The 27006-nt window shown below is 37.8% G+C and overlaps 1 protein-coding gene across 3 annotated transcripts in view; it reads left to right on the top strand.

Annotated features, from left to right (window-relative positions):
- Window positions 1-23604, top strand: part of hook3 (hook microtubule-tethering protein 3) — a 28681-nt gene extending 5077 nt beyond the window's left edge. The window contains exons 2-24 of one of the 3 annotated variants that reach the window (XM_062434578.1): window positions 1701-1786; window positions 1994-2066; window positions 2299-2349; window positions 2839-2971; window positions 3075-3142; window positions 3415-3474; window positions 4020-4103; window positions 7306-7469; window positions 7588-7728; window positions 8146-8233; window positions 9563-9676; window positions 9766-9876; window positions 10232-10316; window positions 10436-10505; window positions 12742-12882; window positions 13308-13395; window positions 15759-15793; window positions 15955-16037; window positions 16282-16382; window positions 16521-16625; window positions 16762-16833; window positions 18245-18381; window positions 19876-23604. In XM_062434578.1, the coding sequence (XP_062290562.1) occupies window positions 1701-1786; window positions 1994-2066; window positions 2299-2349; window positions 2839-2971; window positions 3075-3142; window positions 3415-3474; window positions 4020-4103; window positions 7306-7469; window positions 7588-7728; window positions 8146-8233; window positions 9563-9676; window positions 9766-9876; window positions 10232-10316; window positions 10436-10505; window positions 12742-12882; window positions 13308-13395; window positions 15759-15793; window positions 15955-16037; window positions 16282-16382; window positions 16521-16625; window positions 16762-16833; window positions 18245-18381; window positions 19876-19891 (2106 nt within the window). In that variant the 3' untranslated portion in view covers window positions 19892-23604. Of the gene's footprint in view, window positions 1-1700; window positions 1787-1993; window positions 2067-2298; window positions 2350-2838; window positions 2972-3074; window positions 3143-3414; window positions 3475-4019; window positions 4104-7305; window positions 7470-7587; window positions 7729-8145; window positions 8234-9562; window positions 9677-9765; window positions 9877-10231; window positions 10317-10435; window positions 10506-12741; window positions 12883-13307; window positions 13396-15758; window positions 15794-15954; window positions 16038-16281; window positions 16383-16520; window positions 16626-16761; window positions 16834-18244 lie in introns of all 3 variants that reach the window. The other 2 variants (XM_062434579.1, XM_062434580.1) reach the window with 2 other exon arrangements.
- Window positions 23605-27006: the final 3402 nt, after the last annotated feature.

Raw genomic sequence — 27006 nt, 5'->3', positions numbered from 1 at the left:
CTCAAGCTTTAAAGCATATGTCACAAATGGTTTCACAGTGCCATCTTACTTGCTACAGTGTTGTGAAGCAACATGTAACCCACTCTACAAGATAAAGCAGCATCACAGGAAAGGTAATCTTGATTGTGCTAAATTTGGAGGTGCTGTGCAGTTGAACTAGTAGATTATAGAGTAGAGTGGACACTTCATGGGTAATTGAAGCTGGTAACGTCTCTCATTGGTAATTGGTGTTATGTAATCCCTGGTATTGTTTTGGTTCTGCTCTGTGTTGGCGCAGGGCCAGCGGCAGGTTTTAGCTACTAGCTGCCTGACTGATAGACAGAGAATATGTCTTATTGGTTATTAGATACTTGGAAACCTAGAAAGCTAGTTAAAGTTGAACTGCTTTTTGTTAGAGGATCTATTTTACACAAGGTGTCATGGTGCGCTAAAGGAAAGTCTTGACAAAATTTGAACCAGTCACCCAAGTTAAAATCATCAAATTGCCTGTAAAAACATTTTGCATTTAAGTAGTAAGATTTCTCATCGTGTCCAACCACAATTTAAAGTAAAACCGCAGTTAAAAACATTTGAAAAACACTCCAGTTTTCTGAATTTGTTCAGTAGTGTCATGGATGTTATTGCGAGTGTCATGTTGCCCTTACGCCATGTGAATTTGTCCTTTACTGTGTACAGTGTCAGATGTCTTGTTGACTTATCTGTCCCTTCGTCTCTGCTGATAAGCTAAATGATAATTCAGTGCTTTCAGATCCTTTCCACATCTTTGCTCCACATCCCAGAGTTTATTTTTTAAGAATAAAAAAATTACAGTTTATTCATGTGTCCTTTTTTAAATCTGTTAATACCTGTTTAAAATAGATACTGACACTAGTGTAACACAGTAGTAGGAGATGGTTTGTTATTGCGTCATGTGTATTTTAAGAAAATGATGTTATAGAGCCGACAGTTCATAGCAGTGGACTGAGACAGTAGCAACTTAATTCTCCAGCTTAATTTAGTTTGACTTGAATCACTCTCTTCATTTTAATGCAGTTACTTCATGTGGATTCTTTATCAGAGATCTAACCTGTGTCCCTGATTGGTAAAATAGTTTGAGACGGCCTATCAATCTGTGATGAGGGACTTGAGAGCTGCACGTCACATTTGTGCCACGTAATGAAATGTGAGACAGATTGATGCACAGGCAGAATTTCAACCTCGTCATTTTCTTCCTGTCAGAATTCCAACATTCCTGCTCTCAATTTCCTCCTCTGGCACGTGGACTGTTGGCATGCAGACTTAAAAATATTCACATCTGTCTGCACAACAGGCTTTCAGCCCGGAGGAGAAGAAGTAGAGAGTGATAGAAAAGGGAGAAAGAGAACAAAGAGATGCCAAGTGAGGTAGCTGGAAAGGAAAACAAGATTTGAAGAACATGGTAGAAGTGAGATGTAAGAGAAATGATAGAGCAAAGTTGAGAGAATGAGTGCAAGCTGTGTGTTTGTCATTGTATTTACTCTGGCCTACACAGAGCTAATGTAGCTTTTTTAATCTAAACAATACAATATAAAGGTTAGAATTGAAATATACAGGAATGATTCATGATTGTGCTTGCGAACAGATGTCATTGTAGGTGCTCTTTATGAACTGTTAACTCCACCTAATTACATATCCTGCACCCAGCACTCAACAACCACGTGTGTCTGTTTTTGATGTTTTAGATCCAGACGTTCGGAGTAGAGGCTCCATGCAAGACAGTAGACGACTTGATGAGTGGTGTTGTCATGGCCCAAGCTCTGCAGAAAATGTAAGTTTTCATTTTTAAGATTAGCGCATTAGAAGAGGCAATGTTTAAGTCAGCAGCATTTCTATAGGAACTATTTCCATTGTAAGTGGTGGTGTATTTTGGTATTCTGGTAAAAGCTGGCAACACTTGGTGCCTTGCTTATTTACAAAAAACACAATTCAGAAAAAACATTAAATCTCTATTGTCTTGTCTGTTTGAATTTTCTAGAGATATAGTGTATTTCAACGACGGCTGGATTAGTAGAATCAAGCCAGAGGTAGGGGACAACTGGAGGTTAAAGGTAAGGATCTGTTTTGTTTTGTTTTTTGTTTTATTTGTAGCTTTTATGGGGCCTGTTTCTTATTTCCCCATCAGCTACATGACATAGCAGACATATCCAAGTTTCAATAACCCATTTTTTCAGTTACCTGTAGTATTTAAACACTCTTCGGTATAGTTTGTGTTGTATTTCCCATTCAGTATCAATACTTAGATTTTTTCGAAGTCTCTGCATACATTCTCTCTTGTTGCAGATCAGCAATCTAAAGAAAGTTCTGAAAGGCATCCTCGACTATAATCAGGAGGTAAGAAGAATCTACTATATTAATTATGAAATAGACACTTAATCAGTACCAGGCATTCTGACTACATAAGCAGCATAAGCAGTTATGTTTGCTAGTAAGGAGAAGTTGAGACTGCCTACTCCACCCTTAATCCCTTTAGCATGAATGAATATAATAACAGGGAAAGCGAGACGTTAGTGTGTGTGGATTTTGTACAGAATTGCTTGTGTTGAACTTCACTTGCTGTTCAGGAAAGCCACCTGTGGTATCTGAGGCTCTTGGCAAATGGTTACATCGTTGTGTTTTGTTTTTATTATGTCAGTAGACTCACTGTGATCCTCTGCTCGCACCGTGACACACTGTAAAACTGGAAACACTGGAACCATTTGAACATGAATTAAGTTTTTTAAGGATGTAAGATATAAGTCAATGACAACACAGGCTGTGATAATCCAGTATTCCACATAACGTAATATTTAAATTATTAAAAAGTCTTATGTTCCTGTCTAGATCCTAGGCCAGCACATTAACGACTTCATACTACCAGATGTTAATCTTATCGGAGAACACTCTGATGCCGCAGAACTTGGGAGGATGTTACAACTTATACTGGGCTGTGCTGTCAACTGTGAACAGAAACAAGGTGCGTATGGCATACTCTGTGTTGTGTATGATGTAAAAAAAAACAACTGACCGTGGAGTTCAGATTTACATCATAATTTTGTTTGTTTCTCTGTAATTTGTAGAATACATCCAAACCATAATGATGATGGAAGAATCAGTGCAGCATGTCGTCATGACAGCCATCCAAGAGGTAGACCATCATGTTATTTAAACCTCAATCAAACTGTTTTGGCAGATAATAATTAATTGATGATGAGAATAAAGCAGGATTGACAGATTTTTATCAGGAAACAGGGTTACTAACGGGTTTGGGAAGACACTTTTGCTTGTAATGCATGGTTGATAAAAGTCCTGCTTGCTGATTGTAATCATTCCTGAACCAAAGTGTAACTAGTTCAGTGTTGGTGCTGTGTACACTAAACTTCTTCCAACCATTAACATGTTTTTGTCTTGTTTCTGCAGCTAATGAGTAAGGAGACTCCAGTGGAAGGAAATGACTCATATGTGGATCTAGACAGACAGGTATGAAGACTTCATGAAACCTCTTTGTTGTTAATTTGAATGCATTTCTCTTGTGTCTCAAACTGTAAAGGGAACAGTATACTGTGACTTTTGCAGATTGCTAATTTTTTTTTTTCCTGCATGAAACTCTTTCATTGTTGTCATTCTGTCTATTCAGGGATAATAAAGCTTAGATGTTACTTGCCTGGATTAAACATAAAAGTAAAGATGAAACACAGACACCCTCCAGGATCTTGATTTTCCACTGATAGCTCAACATCAGTGTCAGAGCACACAAACCACTCACTATGACACATGACCCAGAACTCCCCCTCAGCCCATGTTTCATCTTCCTCCTTTTTGGCCACAGACCTGTGTAAAAGCTAATTTCCACGCTAGTACAAACTGCTGAAAAAACAGGCTCTTTTTTGGTTAAAAGTATTTGTTTATTTATTTATCCAGCATGTCTGTGAGATGTACATTTGTGTTTCTTAAGTCTCATCCAAGTGGACAATATGTGAAATAAATCTGCAGGCTTCTAATTTGTTATTTGTTTCTTCTCTCAGCTGAAGAAGACAGTTGAGGAGCTGAACGATGCTTTGGCTACCAAGGAAGAGATTTCACAGAGGTGTCGTGAGCTTGACATGCAGGTTGGTTTTATACAGGCCTGTAATCCCCCCATGTTTGCTACACATGTAAGATCAATAGATAAATGAGTGCTTGACTCACATACAGCAATTGTATATTTTGCGTGACAAAGTAGATTTGTTTATTTGGTTAAATATTGACTGGTACTGTGTGTATATAGAAAAACAACACAGTATAAAGTTTGTAGCATTCCCACATCCACCTTGAATTAAAAATTGTATTTTTACTTTTTCCACTATATTTTGTAATTATTTTACTATCTAACTGATTGTGTGACACTTACATACTTTTACAGCTGTTTTTTGGTTACACTTTAAAAGCAGCTCCTTTTTTGTATAACTCCTTTGTAATTACATCATTTCAAAACAGCTGATTGTGTTGTGGCTGATGGCCTTTTCAATATTTACTGCTGAAAATAATTTCCTTTTCCTTTTTCGCCGTACTAATGACACAGTTATTGCAGAAAAATGGAGCTGTAATTTAAAGGGTTACCTCTTCAGCTTTGTTCAGTCTCCTCTTATTTCCTGACTATTTCAATACTGTGTGCCTTGTTTTAAAGGCCCACCATGTCCAAGAAGAGCGTGATAGACTGAGGTTAGAGTTTAATGAGCTAGAAGAGAGGGTAAATCCAAACTTTATTTTCTTTCTCTTTCTTCCATCCATGGTGTGTGGTGTGTCTTATAGTCCTGGATTTTCTCAGTCTGCTTGCACCAGATTTCCCTTTCCAAATCGTGTGTGCATGTGTGTGTACATGTTTGTGCACAAGTGTTTGTGCACACGTATACACGTGATCCTCTTGGTGCACACCAGCCACAACTGCAGTTTTGTGTGGGTGTATCAGATGTCACCCCTGCACTTATCAGTCCCTCCAGGAAATTGCTTTTTTTTAAATTGCAATAATTAACTCATATATAAGGTCTATCTGCAATATTTGTGAGAGCTTGCAATTTTGGTTTATTACCACAACTTTTTCACATAAAATGGCCAAATCAACAGACCGCTTGTGATTTGGTCCAAGTGTTGCATTTTGTTTTGTGGTGACTTTTGTCATCACACCGCACATTCAGCAAGGATCCAAATGAGGTTTGCAGTCAGTTAGTCACAATAATACAAGCTGATGCGCTGTTCAGACAACAAAGATGGACACCTCAATCATAAAAATGTGCACTCTGATGTAGAGGTGAGAGTTCATTTAATAAAGGTTTGAATGGAACTCAAGTACAGTTTAAAAAAAAATGTAAATATATATAACTTTGAGCTCATGGTTCTCATATTCAGAAAATAAATGAAAACATTAGCTCTTAAATATAGTTGTTTCTGTTATGTGCAGTATGGTTTTTATTATTGAAGGGGGTGATTTCATATGACTATTGGTACATTTTTTGTATTTGCATTATTTTCCTTTGCTTGCAATTTTTCCCAATTGCCAGAATGTTACCACAAAAAGAGAACATAAAACACAATTGTATCACAACTTTTGAGATACAATTGCAGAAAAATCAAGTAATTTAGTCTGCAATAATAACCAAAAAATCCTGGAGGCACTGACTATTAAGCTCCTGCCTTTTTTACCTTGGTGTGTTTCATGCTTTCCCACAGCAACAATGGACAGAAAAGAGAACAAATTTACTTTTGGACCCAGAAAAGGAGTCAATACATGGCAGAACTGATGAATATAAAATATGTACACATACTGTATATAATTCATGTGTGGTGCTACTATTTTGATCTACCTTTTTTTTTTTTTTATTAAAAAAACAAAACAAAAAAGTGCACATCAAGAAACTTTTTCATAAAAAGTTTTTTATGAGCTTTTTCAAAAAGATGTATCTCAGGTCTGTTTTATGACTCTGGTCAGCAACCAATCAGCAGCACAGTAGTTTAGTCTTGCACGTTCTGCAACTTGATATATGTTGGAATGAAATATGTTTTTAGGAACATTGTTTGGTTTTGAAAATGAATATAATTGAATCCTTTCATATTTCCTGCCATTTGCACTGTCCTGATCACATCTTGAGATTTCTCCTGGAACACCTCTACATGTTTTGTTATGTACATTTAAGTAGAATACATTTAACATATAGATGACTTTAACAAAATAAAAAGCAGACATGGCTTGCTTAATTGTAATAACCTATAAAATGCACAACAAAAGAACATAAGTCTGTACAGAAAAGAAAGCCGAACCCAAAGTACCTCCACTGTGGTGCATTTGCGTTTCTTTTTGCAGCAAAATTCTCCACCTGAAATCATGACACCTGTTCTATGAGTCAGATGACATTTTGTAAAAACCCTTCCGCATACAGTCGATATTCAATGTCTGGCCTGCGCAACGTATGTTGATAGAACTTCATAACTTTCTGTGTTCATATTCACAGAAAGTTATCTTTCTCAAAAAGTCGGAAAAGGCTAATAGCATTTATTTAAGTCCCATACTAGATCCTGGCAAATTCATTAACAGTCAGGGATGAGAAATGGTTTTATGTGGTAATGGCTCTACATGCCAGTTCTTTGACATTTTAAAAACAAAATGTTTTTATATTTTCTTTCAAGAAAAATATCAAGGTTTGCTGGAATTGCAGTATTTTGACATGTGAAACAATTTCACGGGCTCTTTACCTTTGTTAAGGTGCAGCAGTTTATAATTGTATTGTTTCTTTTATTAGTATTAGGACACATTTAAGACAAAAAACGACAACCAGCTTCTGCTTTGCATTGTGTGGAGTTTGATACCCTGTCTATCACACTGAGCAGACAACATCAAACCATATGTAGCCCTCCTTGCCATGTTTGAGTTTGTTGGTATGCCATGTTGAGGTTTTGGTGTGTGCTTGCTTTATTACCAGAATTGATCCTGCAGTGATTGTGAATAACATAATGGATTGAATGCTGTGAAGAAAGTGTTACATTTACATTTCAGTAGCTTGAGAGATACAAACTGAGATTTTTTGGTGTCATTCCCTGCTAATTTGTTTCATTTCTGTGTCTTCTCTCTGCCTTCTCCACATCCTCTCCTTCTATCCCCTCTCTACACCTCTCATGCTTTCTCTTATCTATCTGCCTTTCATGCCATCTATTTTTGCCCTTTACTCTATTTTTCACCTTCCCTGTTATCCATCCTGTCTTGTCCCTCCTCACCTGATCAATGCATCTCCCTGCCGAACCATTTCTTTTCCCTCCTCCTCTTCACATTTTCTCCCACAGGTGGCAGCCCTGCAAGAAGAAAAGAGCAGTTTACTTGCAGAAAACCAGGTCCTAATGGAGAGACTTAACCAGTCTGACTCAATAGAGGATATAAACAGCCCTGCTGGACGCAGACACCTCCAGCTGCAAACACAACTGGAGCAATTACAGGAAGAAACTTTCAGGTGTGGAATTGCTAGATAGAGAATATTTTTGTCATGTGAAAAGTGAGAGTTGAACTGACTGATGCTGGTGTCAAACATATTTGAAAGCTCTTTTTTTTTTGTATCGAATTCCTTCTAGGTTGGAGGCAGCAAAGGATGACTACCGGATCCGTTGTGAGGAGCTTGAAAAAGAACTCTTGGATGTAAAGTCTCAGAATGAAGAGCTTACTTCACTGGCTGATGAAGCTCAGTCTCTCAAGGATGAGATAGATGTCCTCAGGTAAGTTGGGGATGTAAAGTCTAATGTTTGAGCTTATTTAGATTTTTGTTTAAAGTGGATTAAAAAAGCTTTGAGTTCCGAATAGTCTAAGTGGTGGAAAAAAACATGTTTTTATTATATGATGTGCAAGTTTTTCAAAATGGAAAGTATTGGTGGAGGCTTGTTGAAAACATGACACCAATCTGGTAATGATTTGAAAAGCAATGGGTTTTACACCGAAGACCTGATGGGTGTGAAAATGTGTCAGAAAAACAGTACGTTTAACAGGACAAATAATTAAATGTTAAACCATCATCTTGTTATTTCAGATTTCTGGTTCTACAGATCTGTTGCTACACAAACAGAGCTTTGATAAAACTATCCTCCACCTCTACATATCCCATCCCAAAATAAAGCTGCATGTTATTTCCCTCCCAGGCATTCATCAGACAAAGTGTCAAAGCTGGAGGGCACGGTGGAACACTACAAGAAGAAACTGGAGGATATGGGACTTCTTAGGAGACAGGTACACAGTCAGACACATGCCCACAGACAACAATCAGAATCAAAAACTTAATATTTTTTATCTTACAATTATTTCAGTGCCCATAGGTTTGTAAGAAATCTTTAATTTCAATCACCAGCTAGCTTACTTTCTTTGAGCTAATGTACAATATGTGCAATTGAGGTAATGATTAGGAATATGGTATTACTGCCCTGCTGAAAATCTCTCTACCAGGCATGGCACTAATGTTTAGGAGACTTATAAATATTGTGTCCTTCAAATAAGTAGTTCACCCCATGATTAAAATGTGTGTTTTTGTTAACTTATCACTTATGTAAAAACTATTAATAATTATAATACACTTAATTGGTACCACACTTTTCATTCAAAGTGCAACTCAATGTGTTACAGTATTATAACAGAAACACTGCGAAAATAAAATTGTAATAAGAGTTAAGATGAAAGGCTTTCTTGATAGAAAGGTTTTTAAGGCCCCCCCCCCTATCTAAGGACAGTTTGTGCTGTCCTTAGATAGTTAGGAAGGCTGTCCCACAAGCGTGGTGCTGCATAGCAGAAGGCTTGATCCCCCATAGTTCAGAGCTTAGTACTTCGGGCCTCAGAGCTGCCAGCTGCTGTGGGTGGAGGATTGTGGTTTGATCAGTTCCTGCTCCTGATAGAGAAGGGCAGAGTTTAGAGATGCTTTTTAGATGGTAGAAAGAGGTTTTGCATAGATGTCTTATATGGTCATCAAAAGTCAGCTTAGTGTCTCACCTAACACATGATTAGTGACTGAGGACAAAATCTGAATCTAGTGTGCCAAAAAGAAGAGAGCGTCACTTTTGTTGGTGTTTAATTTGTGTTCATCCAAGCCTTTATATCCTCAGGACAGGTGCTGAGGTCTGACATGGCTGTAGAACAGCTTGGGGCAGTTTTCATGTACAGCTGGGTATCATCAGAATAGTAATGAAAAGAAATCCCATTTCTCCTGATGACATAGTCCAAAAGGGGGTAAACAACATGTGGCCAAGAACTGACCTTTGCAAAACACTCTAGGGAATGATCTAGAGATGCATCCTCCCAGTGAGACATACTACCTTTCTGGTAGGACTGAAACCCCTTAAGTGCAGAGTTTGACAGCCCAATGGTGGCAAGGAGACGCTCTAAGAGGACGATGTGATCCATAGTGCGGCACTCAGATCAAAGACAATCTGGAGAGAAGTGGACCCTGCCTCAGCTGCCATCAGCAAGTCATTCACAGCCTTGAGCTCTGGGTTGTGGTTGACATATATGCATGCAACACACAAGCTAGACAGCAACAATGACATGTACATTTCTGTCACTATTTTTCAGACTAAGCTTTTGGAGGAAAAGAACACAGTGTTAATGCAGACCAACGTCAGTTTGGAAGAAGAGCTACGAAAGGCTAACGCAACGAAGGGCCAGTTGGAGACATACAAGAGACAGGTATCCAACAAACAGCCATGTTGACAATCACATGTGCATTTATTATTGAGAAATAATTTCTTTATTTGAATTGTCTTCTCTGTGCACAGGTGGTTGAACTTCAAAACAGACTGTCAGAAGAGTCTAAAAAGGCTGACAAGATGGAGTTTGAGTACAAACGTGTCAAAGAGAAAGTGGACTCCCTACAAAAAGAAAAAGATGTATGTACAGTTAATTTGAATAATATAAGGGCTGTTAAATTATGGAAGACTGATAAATATAGAAATATCATGCCATACATCCTCAGTTCTGTTTTTATAGATGGAATTATATATTTACATCAGAGGAGTTTGCAATCAGAGCAGAATTTTTTTCATTAAGTAAAAACAAAGTCACAAAAAGTAAGATCAGTGGCTGTAAATAACTGAAATGTTGTAGCTTATAAAAGTTACTAGAGTGGTAGTTGTCCCTAAATGATAAACAGATGAGACATTGTGTTGGCATTTAGCACACTAGGGATGTTTGTTCTTTTTGTATCACTCACTCACATGTTTTACTCTCTGTCTCCCTCTGTAGCGTATGCGGACAGAGAGAGACTCTCTGAAGGAGACTATTGAGGAGCTGCATTGTGTCCAAGCTCAAGAGGGACAGCTAACATCAGGTACAGGATCTGTCAGGCTAAACATGAGCAGTTGGCCTTCTTTAAGCTAAGTATTGTTACATGGTCAAGCCTAAATAGTTGGACATACCTTGTAATAACAATAATATCACTTTGCCCAGGTCTCTTCCCATTGCCCAGCAACGATGGCTCTGATTCGCTGGCTGCTGAGATCACCACCCCAGAGATTCGGTATGTCTTCTGAACCTCAACTTTTGTTTCACTTTAAGTCATTTAAAGTTGTTAATGGAGCACAACTATTAGGTTAGTTAGGTTAATACATTTAAAAAAAAAACATACTTTGTAGTAGGAAATATCACAACAAAATATGTAAAAAATAAAAAGATTTCAAGATTTTGGACAGAGGGTTGTGAGTTGCATGCTAAAAGCCCATTAGTTAAGATAAAATATAAATATTGGCAGGTGCTTCACAATGAATGCTGCAGATTTTGTATGTGTGTGTGTGTGTGTATGCAGACTGTTGTTCTGTTGTCCACTTTGTAGCCAGATGGTTTCCAGCCGATTCCTCTTGCTACCTCTGTTGTATGGTAGAGGAATGTGGCCTAAAAAGAACTGTCTCTATAGAGAGTTATGTAATAGTTGTGTGTGAGTTGCATCAGCCCAACTACTGCTCTCCAAGAGAGCTGCATTCTTTTGCTGTCAGCCTATCCTGCCTTTTTTTTTTCTTCTCCTTACAACCTTTGTGAACCAAGGTACATGTAGATTTACATGTGATTGTATGTTTTATTTATAATTCCTAGTGTTCTGAAAGCTTCTCAACCTGTCTAGGCTATTAATTATCCTCTAAAGATAGAGTAAATGTTGATGCACCCTGAGGTGATATCATATCCTGCAAGCTTTCAAAGTTGGAAAAAATGTGTTGAAACAGCTTCATTTGATGTGAAATATCTATAGGGAAGGAGCTTATAGTTTGTAGAGTTATGCTCATTGTTGTCTGTTCAGTGCGCAATAGTGAAAAAGCTGAGGTAGGCTGTGCCTTTTTTGCTGGATTCAACCTGTTGCTTTTATAAGCGCCTGTGAGTGTATCTGGAAACATTTAGCCAGTTCTCCAATTGGAGTCAGCAGCCACACTCTAAAAACAGTATTCAAGAGACAGAAACAAGCCCCAGAGATAATTCTATCTGTTCAGTAAATGGATTGAAGGGGAAGGTACTTCAAACAGCCCATCTATTCATGAAGATGAATAGTTAACATCTGAAACAGATCACTGAGCCAACCCTCATATCAAATATTGATTTACAGTTTAACTTCTCAGCTGCCTGAGTATGAGTTACTTCCAGCTCTATCCCAACCTGCAGCAAAGCTCCCTACCTGTCTCTCCACCTGCCATTTTAGTGTTAACAAAGATGTTTATGTGGCTCTCCATCTGACCAGGGACCATCATCATCCTTACTTACCCCACTTTGTACTGTGCACTCTGTTTTGTTTAACAAATAAGATAAATAAAATGACAGATACATATGTTATAGTGAAGACAGCAACATTGCTCAGTGAAGAGCTGTGGGTTCCCAATGCTTTTTACACATTTAACCTGCTACTGTGTGAATTATAAACCTCTTGACATGAGTGAGCTTTACTACCCAACACATCTAGATAGAAAACTGAAGAACAGTAAATGTTTTTGCCCTAATACAATAATGCAAACTGAATGATAAACCTGAAGTTAAGTTGTGTAAAGACAGTTTTATTATCATTAGGAAGCAGTCTGTTTTGGAAAGTGCAACAGTATAACTTGCAACATCAGTGGCTACTCAGTGGCTGCTCTAGAGATGTCACTGTCAGTCAGTCTGACGGTCCAACACATGTAGTGTCACAGCAAGATTATTGTAGTCTTGTTGCTGCAAACTCTTTAAACTAAGCCAGTACATGTGTTGCATAAGATTGACAAGATTTATGTAGCATTTATTGAGTTTGCCCTTTGCTAGCAACATAACCATCTCTCTGATGTATTGACTGATGCTCACTCAAATATGATCATATAACAATGTGTGTTTGTGCTTACTGCGTGCCAGCCCTGCTCAGTAGTGTAGTTACAACAAGCAGCTTTTGCCTGTATGTATTGTAGAATTTACAATTCATGCATCTGGACTGGTTTGTGTATTTGTTTGTGATAACACACAAAGTAAGTCAAAGTGGATGTTCTTCCTGTCGTGGTTGAGGTTTCCCCTTTCTGTGGTGCAAGTCAGTCAGTTATTATAAATACACAGAGAACAATGCATGCAAAAATGTATCGACACCGGTCTCCTTTTATGTGTAGCCATAATAATATGATATCAGAATTTGTTTTAGATGAATATTCTTCAGTTTTGTGGAGTACAGGTGTAGAACAACCAAAACTATATGTGTTGAATTCTCAGTGTAATTTGAAATGAATAACACTTCTGTCACTTCTGATCTGCTTTTACAGAGAACACTTGATTCGTCTTCAGCATGAGAACAAAATGTTGAAGCTGGCTCAGGAGGGATCAGACAATGAAAAGATTGCACTGCTGCAAAGTCTACTGGAGGACGCCAGCAGACGAAAAAATGAACTGGAGACAGAGAACAGGTCAGCAAAGAGCACAGAGACATGTAGTCTAGCAGCATTAACCCAACACAAAATAAACTTTAGGCTGAATTGTTAATCGCTTTGGAAAAACACTTTTTTCCAATTTGTCCTCAGTGCTTTATTTAAATGGAATGAAAGTATAGCAGAGATTTATTTATGTTTGACTACCTGTAATCTTTTGTGATGCACAATAAGTTTTGAGAGCCACATTGTGACTGTGGGTATGTTGTGTTTCCCTGTGTTAAAACATGGATCAATGTATTTCTCCACATAGACTTTTTTTGTCGACACTGGAATTTCAATCAATGACCTTTTAGCCACTAGCCAGTCTCTCTGATACTTTATCTTTCACTTTTTAGCATGCAGTTTGCTCATCGCTGTTTAAACTATGTAGTCTAACTGGTCTTTGTGCTTTCTTTATCTAGGTTAATCAATCAGCGTTTGATGGAGGAACAGAGTCAGGTAGAGGAGCTTCAAAAGTCTCTTCAAGAGCAGGGCTCCAAAGCAGATGATGTAAGTAATGAAATGTTTGTTCTGCATTGTGTGCGATTCAACTCAAATTCCCCTCAAACATATACTTGATAAAGACGGTCCACTAGAAGAATGCAGTACAACACTCCTCCTGAGATGACAACATCTTAAAAAAAACGTTCTGTCACTGTTTAAAGAAGTAAAATGAGCATGCAAACATACACACCATTACATTAGTGTGTGTGTGTACACTCTTGTCCTGTGCTAAGAAAACAGTTAAAATCACCTCTGATTTTCTTATAGTAACTAACTCCTCCTAACATTAACCATTTCTAACACCCTTTATATCCATGGTCTTGTATTTCTGTTTGCATGTGTGCTTTTACATCACTTCTATGTTGCAGGATTAGGAACATATTAGTTTTCTGGGGTAGCTACAAGCCGTATGTGTTTAAGACACTTGATTAGATTAAAAGCCTTGATGACATCAGTGAATGAATAACTGCAAGATCCTCAGACCATCATCAAATCAGCAACATAAATGTATTCTAGTTCATATTAACGTATTTAACTCATGTCTCGTCTGTGATGCTAAAACGCAGAAGAGGAAGATTACATCGCCTTCTTCTTTGTTCCTTTTCTCCTCCAAACTAGTTCCTAGTAGGGGTCAGCTACTTAGGAAGAGGAGGTTTGAAGCATCTCCCAAGAAGGTTTATGTGAGAGAGCTCGTGTCACATGCATGTTTATCGCCGTCTTTCTTGAGCTGCTTCGTTGCTTTACTACATAATTAATCCTAATCCAAAACACTAAACATTGTTATCTTTAATGGGGTTTGGTTTCATACCTACCAGTCTGTGTAGACTTGCATCCCATCACCATTACATTATCATTCTTATTTTAACCATCTGTCTTTTCACTCAAGATCAACAGAATGCTTATTTTCAATTTTTTATAGATGCGGCACAGTTTATAAAACAAGTACACAATAAGGCAAAAATGCACAAAATGATTTCCTTAATGCATTATTACCATTATGGTGGAAGTGCTTAAATGTTCTTTTTGAGTAAAACCTTCAGTACAATATAATGAAGGGTCATTTCAGTAAGTAGCAGGTGTGCCAAACTTCACTGATGGATGTAAAACCATCCACATTGGCAAGTCTGTGATTCTTGCCATTCAGTAAAGTACTTTTTCTTTTCAAATAATGCTCCCTCTGTCAGACTATAGTAAGTATGTCTTTGTGATTACAGATAAGTTCCCTCATTTTAGACTTTGTACTTCAAGACCTGGTCTCAATTGTTTCACTCGCTGAGACAAATGTGTAACAACTCAGAATGTAATAAATTTGCACATCATAAAAACTGTGCATAACATAATGATAATTATTGTGTTATATATCGTACATTTTAAAAGAAATACAATAAGAACTGCAACTGCAAAATTATTCTTTCCATGTAAATAATATTACAGCTTTGATGGCTAGAATTACATCAGTAATCATTGAACCTCATATTGAGCATTTCCCTCCCTTTTTTATGCATTTGTTACATTGAGTTGCTACACACCAGTGAGAGTCACTAATTTTCTAGCTAGCTATCTTTTCCTGTTAGAAATAGAAAAGCATCCTTAATCATTCTATAGGCATTTTCGACATGTATATTTTTTAACCCTCTAGAAAGCCAAGGTTCCTGTTTCCTCCTCATCCGTGCAGTTTCCTTCTGGTTTAGAATCAATCTGAGCATGTTGTCTTTTTTCCTCTTTTACGTGATTTGGCAGCAAAGCACTCTGTTTTATACCATATTCAAGAGTGACACTGCTGACAGATACAAGATCAAAAAAAACAACTGAAATAATTTTCAGTCATTACCCACACAGTTCTGGTTTGGTGTCTGTATTGTTTTCCTTTTGATTGCCTCTTTCATTCCAGATCTTTGATGTAGTATATTACCATTATGATAATCTTGTCCAAATGTGATTTACTCTGTTGGATGCTAATGGAAATGTTCATGATTTTGTCATATCAAAAACCCTTTAATTAAAACCATGTCAGATGTATATTAACCTAGAGTCTAGGTTAATATAGTGTCTAGGTCCTAGACACTATGCCGAAATTGTCTAAACTACAAAAGTATTTAATACATATTTATATTTTGGGGGGATTGTGCATATTTACCCAGCTGCTCAGTCCTTGTTTCAGTTGGAATTCATCATAAAGTGGAACTGAATTATTTCAGAAACTTGGCATAAAATGACAATGACAAGAGAGGCTACATATAAAGATAAGGCACAACAGCTGAAGTGTGCTGCAGTTCCTGCACGTATCCAACAGAGTGGCTGTTTGAATCTTTCCAGTTTTTTGAAGATGTAAGATATGTGTAAAACTATATTTATTTTTGTCTTTTCAGTCTACCATTCTGAAGAAGAAATATGAGGAGCACATGTAAGTTACCTTTTTAGAGCTTTATTTTGCTCAGTAGGGTAACATAACATTATTTTGAAATGATTTACAGGTTATTTTGTCATTTAATCCTGTAGTAGTACTCAACTTAAAACAGAGGACAAAAATCATTTTTGACGTTGCTGCTTTATGTTCTTCACCAGGGAAAAAATTCAAGAGTTGAACAATGACTTGCTGAAGAAAAATTCCTTCATTGATGAAATGGAGCCCAAATACACCGCCAGCTGTGAGTTTGGAGCCCTGTTGAACTTTGATGTACAGTCGTAAACTGTTGACCTCGGTCCTTTCTTACTGTCTTTTGTTGTCGTCACTTTTAAAATTAAAATGATTTAAGTTGTGATGTCACTGTACAAACAAGACACTAAAGTATAAGTGAAAGTGAACACACTGAAAGTGTTTCAAAAATATATGTATAAAAAGAACAAAACAAAAGATGACAATATAAAAACTTTTTTGTTGTTCCTTGTTAGTCCACCGAGTGGAGGAGCTGGAAGAGGCCTTGAAAAAGAAAGATGAAGACATGAAACAGATGGAGGATAGATATAAGAAATACCTGGAAAAGGCCAAGAGCGTGAGTGTACCTTTTTATTACTAAAGGATCGACAGATTAACTTTCTTTTGGTTGGTTTACTGTAACCATTGATGCTTGCTGTTGTTGTAGGTTAACAAGAAAACATATTTCATATCATTTGGATTTGGTCTTTAACAGGTGATCCGGACCCTTGACCCCAAACAGAACCAGGGTTCAGGTCCAGAGGTTCAAGCTCTGAAGAACCAGCTGCAGGAGAAAGAGAGGATGTTGCACTCACTGGAGGTAATCACTCCATCAATTGCTAGATTAGTATTTAAATGTGTTAACACACAAAGGCAATATTTATACAGCAATGTTGTGTATTTTAGAGAATTCTTGCATTGCTGATTTTTTTTGTGGCTTTGTTTCCTCCAAACAGAAAGAGATGGACAAGACAAAGAGCCAGAGAGATTATGAGGAGAAACTGATTGTGTCAGCCTGGTACAATATGGTAAGAAGGACCTGTACAGCCTGAGACTGTGACACTAGTCATGACTAGTGTCCATTTTTAAATTGTGGCTCATGTTAATGTGCAATTGAGATTTGAGGCCAAGGAGTTCTTTATAACTTCAAGCACTGGAAAACATACTTATTATTTTTAAAACATTTTCATAAAATGATTTTCACATCAATTCTTTCCTTAATAAACTAAACATAGCTACATTTTTATGTTACACATGACATTATCTTTTTGGCTGGACCGGCCACCGACCAGCCGTATAACTGCATTTGTTTGTGACTGATGAAGTTACACAATTGGTTAGCTGGTCAAGTGATTTGAAGTTCTCTATTGGCCTTTGCTTTTTAAAAATGAATCAGCGCAAGATGATAGTTTTATTTCTCTGACATTTTCACATCACAACCAAACAACAGCATTAAAACATAGGTCTTGTAGGTAAAACATGCGACTCATGTAGCTGTTGTATCAGTTAAGTGTGGGACAGCTGCTCTGAAGGAGCGCTTGATTTGGATGTAACTACAGTAACCAGGCGAAGATGAGCCTCCTGAATCGACTGTGAAGGAGGCAGAAAAAAAGTGCATAGAGGCATTAGGGAGAGTGCACAGTTCAAGCACCTCCAAATAACCATCACTGAGAAAAAAGTCTATGCAGAGCAAGTCTTAAAAATGAGAGACATCCACAGAGTGAAACAGATGAAAGAGCAATGGGAGTTAACAGAAAGTCACCTAAAATAAGTTCTCTTTCAATTCAAACATAAACAAGATATGAGTGGAAAGTAGTCGTGCAGATGCCTTTATAAACCTTTTTTTGAGTCAGACATAGCTTAACCATGTCCTCTGATTTGCTACTTCAGAACACTCCTAACAACAAATATAACTGGGAAGATAAACATTTCATATGCAGGAATTCATATTATAGGCACTACTACTGACAAACCCTGTAACAAACTGGCAACAATTTCAAATATTTACCAGACATGGTCCAGCCATATACTAGGTTTTCACCCAGACTTGTCATCCATTGAATGTTCATACGTAACCACTAGAGGGCAGTATATACCTTTCTATAAGTACAGCAGACTGTGTTTGCATTGAATATATTATAATATTTGATCAGTAGCTGCTGTTAGTTAATAAGTTGTTAAATCAATGCTAATGTTATTTTTAAGCTCATTTTCTTTTTCATTCATCAGGATTAGTGGACTGATGGTAACTGATTCTTTAGTAACTCTCCAGTGTCTCTTACTCTGTCTAGAAGAAACATTGGATACATGACAGTTTTGTTCTCATACTGTACTGTGCTGTTGGGTCTCCATCTACATACAGTCTTGCTTTATTATTATTAAACACGAATACCAATGACAAGGCCATTAAGGTTTCTATTTCTCCATATCTTTTCACAGGGTATGTCTATGCAGAAGAAGGCGGCTGAAGACAGACTTGCTAATACCGGCTCTGGTCAGTCCTTCTTGGCCCGGCAGAGACAAGCCACCAGCACACGCCGCTCCTACCCAGGCCATGTCCAGCCAGCTACCGCAAGGTAGATGGCAGCAAGGCAGAGAAATACTACCTTACAAATCCCTGAACCTTTTATACAGTACATGTACAGTACATACAGTACATACAGCCTTTTTCAGGGAAAACTATTCCCATTCTTTTATTGTAGAAGTTCTTGTTTTCCTTTCCATTCTGCCTATTGATTTTCTTTTTTTTCCTTCTTGATCAGATCCATGAGGTAGAGATGCCAGGCTGCCCAAATCTTGCACCCCTTTTATTCCTGACTAAGCATATTTTACCCTGACTCCTGTGATGGCAGGCTTCTACCTTTTTTCACACCCCAGCATTATTTATAGGGTCTGACTAATCACTCCAAACACCCTCTCTTCCTCCCTCTCAACCACTGACCTTCCTGAAAGCTGTACTCTGTGGCACACTTTTGCCATGCAGGTCTGGACCCCAAGACAGAGAAGAATTGCATCTTCTTGACAAGTCGTTTTTGTTGCAAGCAACCGCTCTACCTGTTCATGCAGTATTTATGCACATCTCTACCTGTGAAAACGTTCGAGGTTCAGCTTGTTTTTTGGCTGGAGTTGACATACTTCCTGTCCCGCATTGTCTCATTTAACTCTTTATGATGTAGCTTTAAGGAGGTTAACAGCAATTTTCAGTCACGCGTGGCCATGTTTAACTTGTTCTATTCAAATGAAAGATCATCGGTTGCTCTTCTGCTGTGTTTTTGTGTTTTGTTTAGTGAAATGGGATCGCTATTGAGCAACAAATACACTCAAGCGTAGGATGATGTATAGTCACCATATGTAAATGTTCCATTTGCTTGACGATCTTTAGTAGGATATGTGTTTTTGGGTGGAAAAAAGCAGTTGACTGGTTGCTATGTAGCAATAATTGTGATTGATAATTGTCTCCCAAGAAAACAAAGTAACTGCTTGAGGTGCTGAAGGTGCATTCCACAGTGAGGCTGAGTTTGTGGAAAAGGGGTTTTAGCTTTACCAGCATTTACAAGGTGCCATAGTCTTAGATTTAAAAGTATGTACCACAGGATATAGTCATTATTGTCCTTGAAACACATCAGGATTGCCCCCCTCACACTACACAGACAAATGTATTGAAGGAAACTGCCTGATAGAAAATTGATTTAGTTTTTTAGATCGCCCTTAATGCCATTAAGCCAACACAGAGATGAAGTTGATTTAAAGTAGGGCAGTTAAGTGGACTCACTTTCTGTATCATTTTAGAATCAGCTAATTACTGTCTTTGACAAGAGGTTTTTCACAGTATGTTAAAAGCACTACACAGTACTTTCCACGTCACTTTAAATAGAAATCTTCAATAGGGACGCTTGCTGCAACTGTTAGTCTTTTCTTTAACACATTTTTTTGTTCACGTTGTCATTGTTGTAAAGGCTCATCATCAATAATCTCTCGTTGACATGATGGACCTTTAGAAGCCCTGAAATTAACCCTGTATCTGTTTAACGGCCGTCTGACCGTTCTCTCTCTTTCTCCTCCCTTAACAGCAATATCACTGCATGACTGGCACATCAATGAACTGGCCTGGCCTTTCTTTGGCCTATAAATGGTCCCCGACCGGGCAAGGCTGAGGCACACGATGCATGAACTATCTGCCTGCCTACTGTTTGCATGACTTTGCATTGACTCGAGCCTGCGAATAACCAGCACACCAGCAGCAGCATGAGCACTAACAGCCCTCTGCAGTGTCATGCATTGTAACCTTCAGACAAGCCTGAGGGAGGGATGAGGGGGTGGGGGCGGGGCGGAAATAATACCCTCACCCTCCTTCCTCCCAGTTAAACTCCTTTCCACACTTCCAGCTCCTTTCTCCTCTTGTATTTCCTGCCTACTTTTTACCCCCTTCATTCTCCTGCCCTTCTCTTCTCCATCTACTCTCCTCCTTTACTTATCACAGACATGCCTGCTTGTGCTTCCACACTGCATTACATTTGTTACAATTCAACCTATGTTGCAAACACCCAGAACAGGGCCAGAATACTGAAGTATAGTCTGTCAGTCAACCAGATGATATTTCTTTTCTTTTTTCTAAGTCTTTTTTGTAGTACTTGTGTGTAACTTGACGTTGGTGGGCTGTTACAGGATACCTCAGTGACATATTTCCACATATCTGTTTATATTTACATGATTGGTGGAGAGATGATATCAGTGAGAGAGAAATATTTGAGAGGTGTAGCCTGTCAATCAGTCTGCAAAACAAAAACAGAAAAAAAGGAGTCAGCTCTCCTTTGAACTTGTAAGTGTGCATCTCTTGTGTTTTGGCACTGTCATCTTAAAAAAAATAGTGATGGTTCTGCCCAGCCTCTCCTTTAACATGTTGCTAGATGGCATCTTAGATGTGCTTTTACCTCAAGTGTTAATGAGTACAACAAGTTTTTGAGTAAATGAGAACCTATGGGGCATTACTGTCTTGCCCTGTAGGTTTCTGGACAGTGTGCAGTAGGAGCATAGGGTGGGAAATAAGTGTTTTAAAATGAATAACATTGTTACAGATATGGTTTTATGCAGGATAAAAGCCCCCATTAAGCCTTAAGTTTTCTTTAGATGGAACATGTCAGCAAAGTGTCTATTTCTTGATAAATACATATTTAATGCAAATGTATATAGTGTTTTTTGGGTTGAATATATTGTAGTTGACATTTATGTTGCCTGTTATTTGTCTAAGTAGCAAATAACCTGTGTTCAATTGAGCCAAAAGCGACAAGCTCTGCTAATGTTGTTTTTTTCACACATTTAATACATTATAGCTGAACAAAATTAATGCTAAATTGACATTCACACTCGAAGGAATGGGGGGAAAAAATCATGACACTGTGCGTTAGCTCACGTAAGCTCATGCATAGTACATTGTCTTAGTTCGAAGGAAAGGGCTAAACAGTTAAAAGAAGTGGGAAGGGAAACGATTGCAAAAATCCCAAAATATCCTGATGGTTACAAATCCTTCATCAGTACATGTCAAAAGCTTTCACACAAGGCAGTTAAAAGTAATCCTGCAGTAGTGTTAGTGTTTTGTTAGGGCAACTTAATGGGATAGAAGAAGCTGCTTAAACATGCAGTGTTACCGGCAATGACACAATAGTATCAGAAATAGAGAAACTTAACTTTGTGTTGCCGTAAGTCATACTGTACATTTTGTGTTTTTTATTTAAATTTTATTTCCAGAACTTAAATTAAAATTGACACACAAAACGAGAAAGGCTGAAAACCTGGACCTGAAGATATATGCATGTTATAGGTATAAATGCATATGTTAATTTAAATGAGAGAGATGGTTCAATCCTCCAATGTAGTGTCTTTGTTTTAAATTATGATATTTAAAGAAAAAAAAAGACTGCCTGGTCTTTGTTGGACTAAAGGCGGTGTGGCAAGCTGTCCTTTAAGACCTCTTTTTATTGTGTTATTTGGAGAAAAAAAAAATGTCTAAGATGAGCATCAGCCTCATCCATGTGTTAGATTTATTTTGGCAAAAAAAATGTGTATTATTTAGCTTAAGTAGGCTTAATGAGGGCTTTATTCTGGGGTTTTTTGTTTTTTTTAACCTGTTTTACTCATAATTCTTATAGTGCATAATCTTGGTTTAATTCATGCTGTGCATTTTTATCTTAATGGCTTATTTATTCTTTTGCCGCTTGTACAGCAGTATTGTTACTATTTTTTCTTTCATATTATTAGTATTATGATATCACCACTTAAACTGTTACAACGGATGTGAAATTTTTATCCGACATCAAAATACTGTTAAATACTTGTCTTATGCAACAAAAGGAGGAGAAAGCTTGTTATAGTGTCTGTCTCCATGTAATGGAATGACACAAAGGTCAAATCAGAATAATGTTAACTGGAGAAAACAATGCAACAAAGGTTACATTTGCCTCCAGGTTTGTTTTTTTTTAGGAAAATGAATGTCTTATCATCAACAAAAAATAAAGCACATTTTACACTTTTAATTCACTGGATTGTTAGTGGATTTACCGTGACCCAACAAATGATCACATTTCCAGTGTTTTGACAACAGCAACAAATACTGGGCCATTATTGTGGAAAAAAGGTGTTCATTAGCTGTTGGGGTTGCATATGTAATTACATTCAAGTAATGTTAGCACAGATTTTTGGTCAAGGGAAAAATCAGATTCCACATTTGGGCATCAAATAAATTTGTAGTCAAGAAGTTGTAAAGGAAAAAAGTGTTTTCTTTTGCGCAGTTCCCAACTTGTTTCTGTTGTCGTCCAAATACATGTTTTGTGAACCACTCGCCATTAATAGCTACAGATTTACCTGTAAGTTATATCACACAGAACTCTTTTAACCGTCCAACCCAAAAAAATCATTGATTTGGTAAGACATCTGTATATAATGGAGCACATCCACTATGTGGTTTACAAGGTAACATTTTTAACAGGGATGGTGGGGATACATACTTTTGTTTTTTAGTATTTAAGAGAGGGCAGATTGTGTCGACCCCTTTTATCCCCCATCGATTCAGCCACTGTATGCGTCTGTGTATAATTAATGTTACCTTGAGGAATATAATGAGAAACTGGGGGAAAGCTTATCACAAGGGATCTAATATAACCACAGAAACGTATTTCAAAAGCCAGCTAGTTTGGTCCATTTTCAGACCTTATCAATGCCAACTTTTTCTCAATATAAAAGAAAATGTGACCATGATGTACTGTCCAAGCTGTAACCTATACTCTTTCCTCTACTTTCATGTTTGAGAACAAAATATTGAATAAGGATTGAACAAAAATAGGTCATATTGTGGTGTGTTTCTTCCATGCCTAAGCTAAAATGAGCATCCAGTGTTCCCTGTAGTGTTACTTGACTGCTAACTGCACTGTGGGCCAGTCAGAAGTGTATCAGAGACATGAAACAAACAACATGCGGCTGTTAACAGGTCAGAATCTTATCACAACGCGTGCAGTGTTTGCTATATTTTTTACTCATCGGAAAACTTTTCTTTACATATTGAAGTAGCAAATAACCTTCCATTTGCCAAGTTTTATATTGCTTGTATACAAACACACTATGTACATACTTTACGTGACAGTGATAGAGGAAGTGTCTGGCCATTTGACAATGAGAGAATAAAACTTGTGTGTAGTTAAGTGGATTTCACATAGCATCTGTCTGATGAGGATTTATTGATAGAAAATGTGCTTCCTTCACTGCAAAACTTGGAAATGACATTGTAAATAAAGCTTGTATAAAACAGATTGCTTGTCTGTTGTGGTGTTTTTAAATGACCCATTTGAACATTTTAAATGATCTTCATGTATCATCACATCCTAAATTCTATATGGTAACTTTAGGATAACTTAACATACCGCAACATTAATCTGCTCAAAGTATAAAAGGTTCTCTGAGCTCACTGAAAATCTTATTTTAAGGGGTGGGCCTACAATCGTTATTTGTGACATCACAGCTAGTGATGTCGGTCCTGCTCTAATATTCAACATAACGATAAGTGTGATATGGACACTGACACTGAGAATAAACTTTGGAGTGAACAAGGTGACATCTGTTGTTTACAAGTTATTAAGTTTTTAATGAGAGAGGAGGATTAGGTGCTATTTTAAGGCTTCTAATATGGTAATTGTTTTTTTAATGGAAAAACCATATCAGAACCACACCATTGTTCTTAGCAAGTCTGGAGGGCATCTTTAAAGTATCACTGACCCTAAACAAGTTCCCATGGTTCGGCAGTGAATAGCTATACAAATCCATGAAGGGGGGCACCTGATTGATTTCACTCAGCAAGATTCCCATGCTTACTTCTACGCAAATGTGTTGTGAACTTACAGTTAAATTGATATTTCAAACACATTAGAAGAAGAAGAAGAAGAGTACTGATACCCTAAATCAAATACACCTTAGTTGAGCAGGAAAGAACAAAAGCCTTGGGAAACAGTTGATTGGATCTCAGCAAGTCTCATAAAACAAAAATCCACTTTTCTTCTTTACTCCTTTATTTCATCTAACTTCTTCCAGCAGCGTCCTTTACTTTCATTTGATCATTAGATAGATGAAACGATCTCCAGGCCTGGTATTGACGGCAGACGATGAGAGGTTGTTTTTTATGTGTTCTGAAAATACCCTAAAAAACAAGTTATATGTGTCTCTTTCATCCCTTCTACAGGATTAGAGTTGGCCTTTAAATTAAATAGTTGTGCTAAACAAGGAAACATGTAGCACTAATAATAGAGCTTGCCCACCATCCTTTCCTCTTCTTATTGTCGTGGTGAACTCTGGTTTTCAGTATATACGTCTCTTATGAACCGAATCCATTCAAACACAAACACAACCTTGCCTGGGAAATGAAGTCTGGATGCCCCTTGAGGCTGCGGACACAGGAACTTCCCTGTATCAGTGTCCCATTCTTCATTCCTGAGAGCTTCTTTTTCTCTCTCTAACCTCAGCCTCTGGGTGCTTCCTCTTGACATGTCACGGCAGAGGTCCAGAGTCAATATAAATACACGTCTCTGGTTTCTCACTCACTTCCAACATGATGGGCCCAAGTGAAAGGAGCGGAGATGATGGTTACCGTCCAGGGTTTTGATTCCATAGCTGGGTCACGTCTTACATGCCCATTGTTTATTTCATTGCTTTTAGGTTCCAAAAACAAATTAGTGATAGTTTAGACAGAGATATAGATATTTCTTGACTGTTTGTGTGATGAACATCTGTATAGATAAACCTTTGTAAATACAGTATGGGATCTTATCAAAATGACCTATGAAACTCATGATGTCCCCATCAGTTTCAGTTACTCAGTTTCTTATTTTAAGTGATTTGACTCTAAATAGTTTTGTCAGGTTGACATAATAGGAAAGTGACACTGTTAGTTGATTATTGACTCCTTTCCACAATGACAAAACGTGATCAATCTGGTCATGTTCTTCTGGTCAAGCAACATCTAGCAATAATATTTAATATTATATGTATTATTTCTTGTCCATTTCATCTTGGAACTATAATCTTCCACATCACATTTTGACTGGTATTCACAATATGTTCCACTTCCATTTTGCCAACTGGATTTCAACTATCAGAGAAGAAAAGAATGGGTTCAGGGAAAGTAAACGAGAAAACAAAAAGACACCACAGGCAGACAGTGAGTCATGCATATTGTGAATTAGTGGACAACCAGCAGCACGGACAGGACTCCACTCAAGTGTGGTTCAGACCAGGGAAAAGCCTCTAATTGTTCTACTGTTGTATAAAACACAACCACATTCATTCATTATTATTCCATTATGGCTAGACATTCTCTCAAATATAACAAACACAGCTAAACAACCAACCGCCATATAAATAAAGCTACATCATCTAACCTGAGGATGCACTCAAGTACTAAGTACTGTACAGCACCAGAACTTATGAGAAATTTGCTCCGTATAGTTAGACTGAATGTTTTATTTGACGCTAGAATCCATCTTAATAAAGATGGGAGAAGTTTGACACATTAGATGCTTGGCTCATGCAAAGGTGCAACGATTGTACAGTGCGCTACTTTCATAGAACATTGTTGCTATAACCAGCGAGCTGTCACAGTAAGAACATTGTTCTTAATATCCAAAGAAAATGTTGTCATTGATCCCAGATGTTTTTTTCATTTTTTTTCGACTCTCTGTTTCTCAATATTGAAGTAATTACGGAAACATTCCGCTGAGAGGAAAATCAGAGCAAACGAGAGCTGTCATTTCCCTAATGAAAGAGCCTGTTATTATTTCTTCATAACTTACCATTTGGCTGACAATATGGGCTTTATGACACTTTCAATTTACATTTCAATCAGATCGTAGGGGTAGTGGGGTGGTGGTGGTGGCGGCGGAGGCATGATAACACAAGGCTCTCATTGATGCACACACTCCGGCGCGCGCACACACACACAATCAGACACACACGAGTTTCACAGATCAGGTGGTGTTTCAGCACTTTGGATCGGAGCCTGAGCTGAGATTTTAAGACGCACGTACACAAAAAGCACACACCCACCAACACACACACACACACACACACATAGCACTTTCACTGCGGGCCTCTTTCACACGGAGCGACCTCTCCTACTTTTACATTATCATTTTTGGCATGACTTCAGTGAGACACAGGTGAGAAGTGCACGGGAGGAAACTGAAACCTCGTGCTCAGCCTGTTGACACAGTCGGAGAGTAAAAGGAAGACAGAGTGACTCTTAAGATTGTGTTGACCCCTGTGAGCAGAGGAGAACTGAGCAGAGCTGGAAGGGAGCAGTTTGACTGACAGCCGCTGTGTAAAAGGAGGCTAACATGCGGGTCAAGTAGGGATATGATTTTTTTTTTTTTATTCATGAGACACAAATCTCTTTCATTTGCTACAAGGATCTATTTACTCCTGTCATGTTTTTGGCCTGTTCTCATGCTGTTAGAATGCCTGTTGTTGAGTGAGAGAAGAACAGATATGAATTTCTTTCTTACATGAAACTTGACATTTTTTGGCCAGATTCTCAGGCTTGCCGCCATGTTAAATCCCCTTAGGTATACTGATACGTTCACCATCTAAATCACTGAGCTAAAAATGATGACATTAATCAGGAGAAGGTTTTTTTCGATCTCTTGGTTTATGATTAAGCTTGTGTA

Source organism: Scomber scombrus, chromosome 15 (genome assembly GCF_963691925.1).
Source record: "Scomber scombrus chromosome 15, fScoSco1.1, whole genome shotgun sequence".
Lineage (NCBI taxonomy): Eukaryota > Metazoa > Chordata > Actinopteri > Scombriformes > Scombridae > Scomber > Scomber scombrus.
Note: the sequence above shows the minus strand (reverse complement) of the source record. Positions and strands in the feature narration are given on the sequence as shown.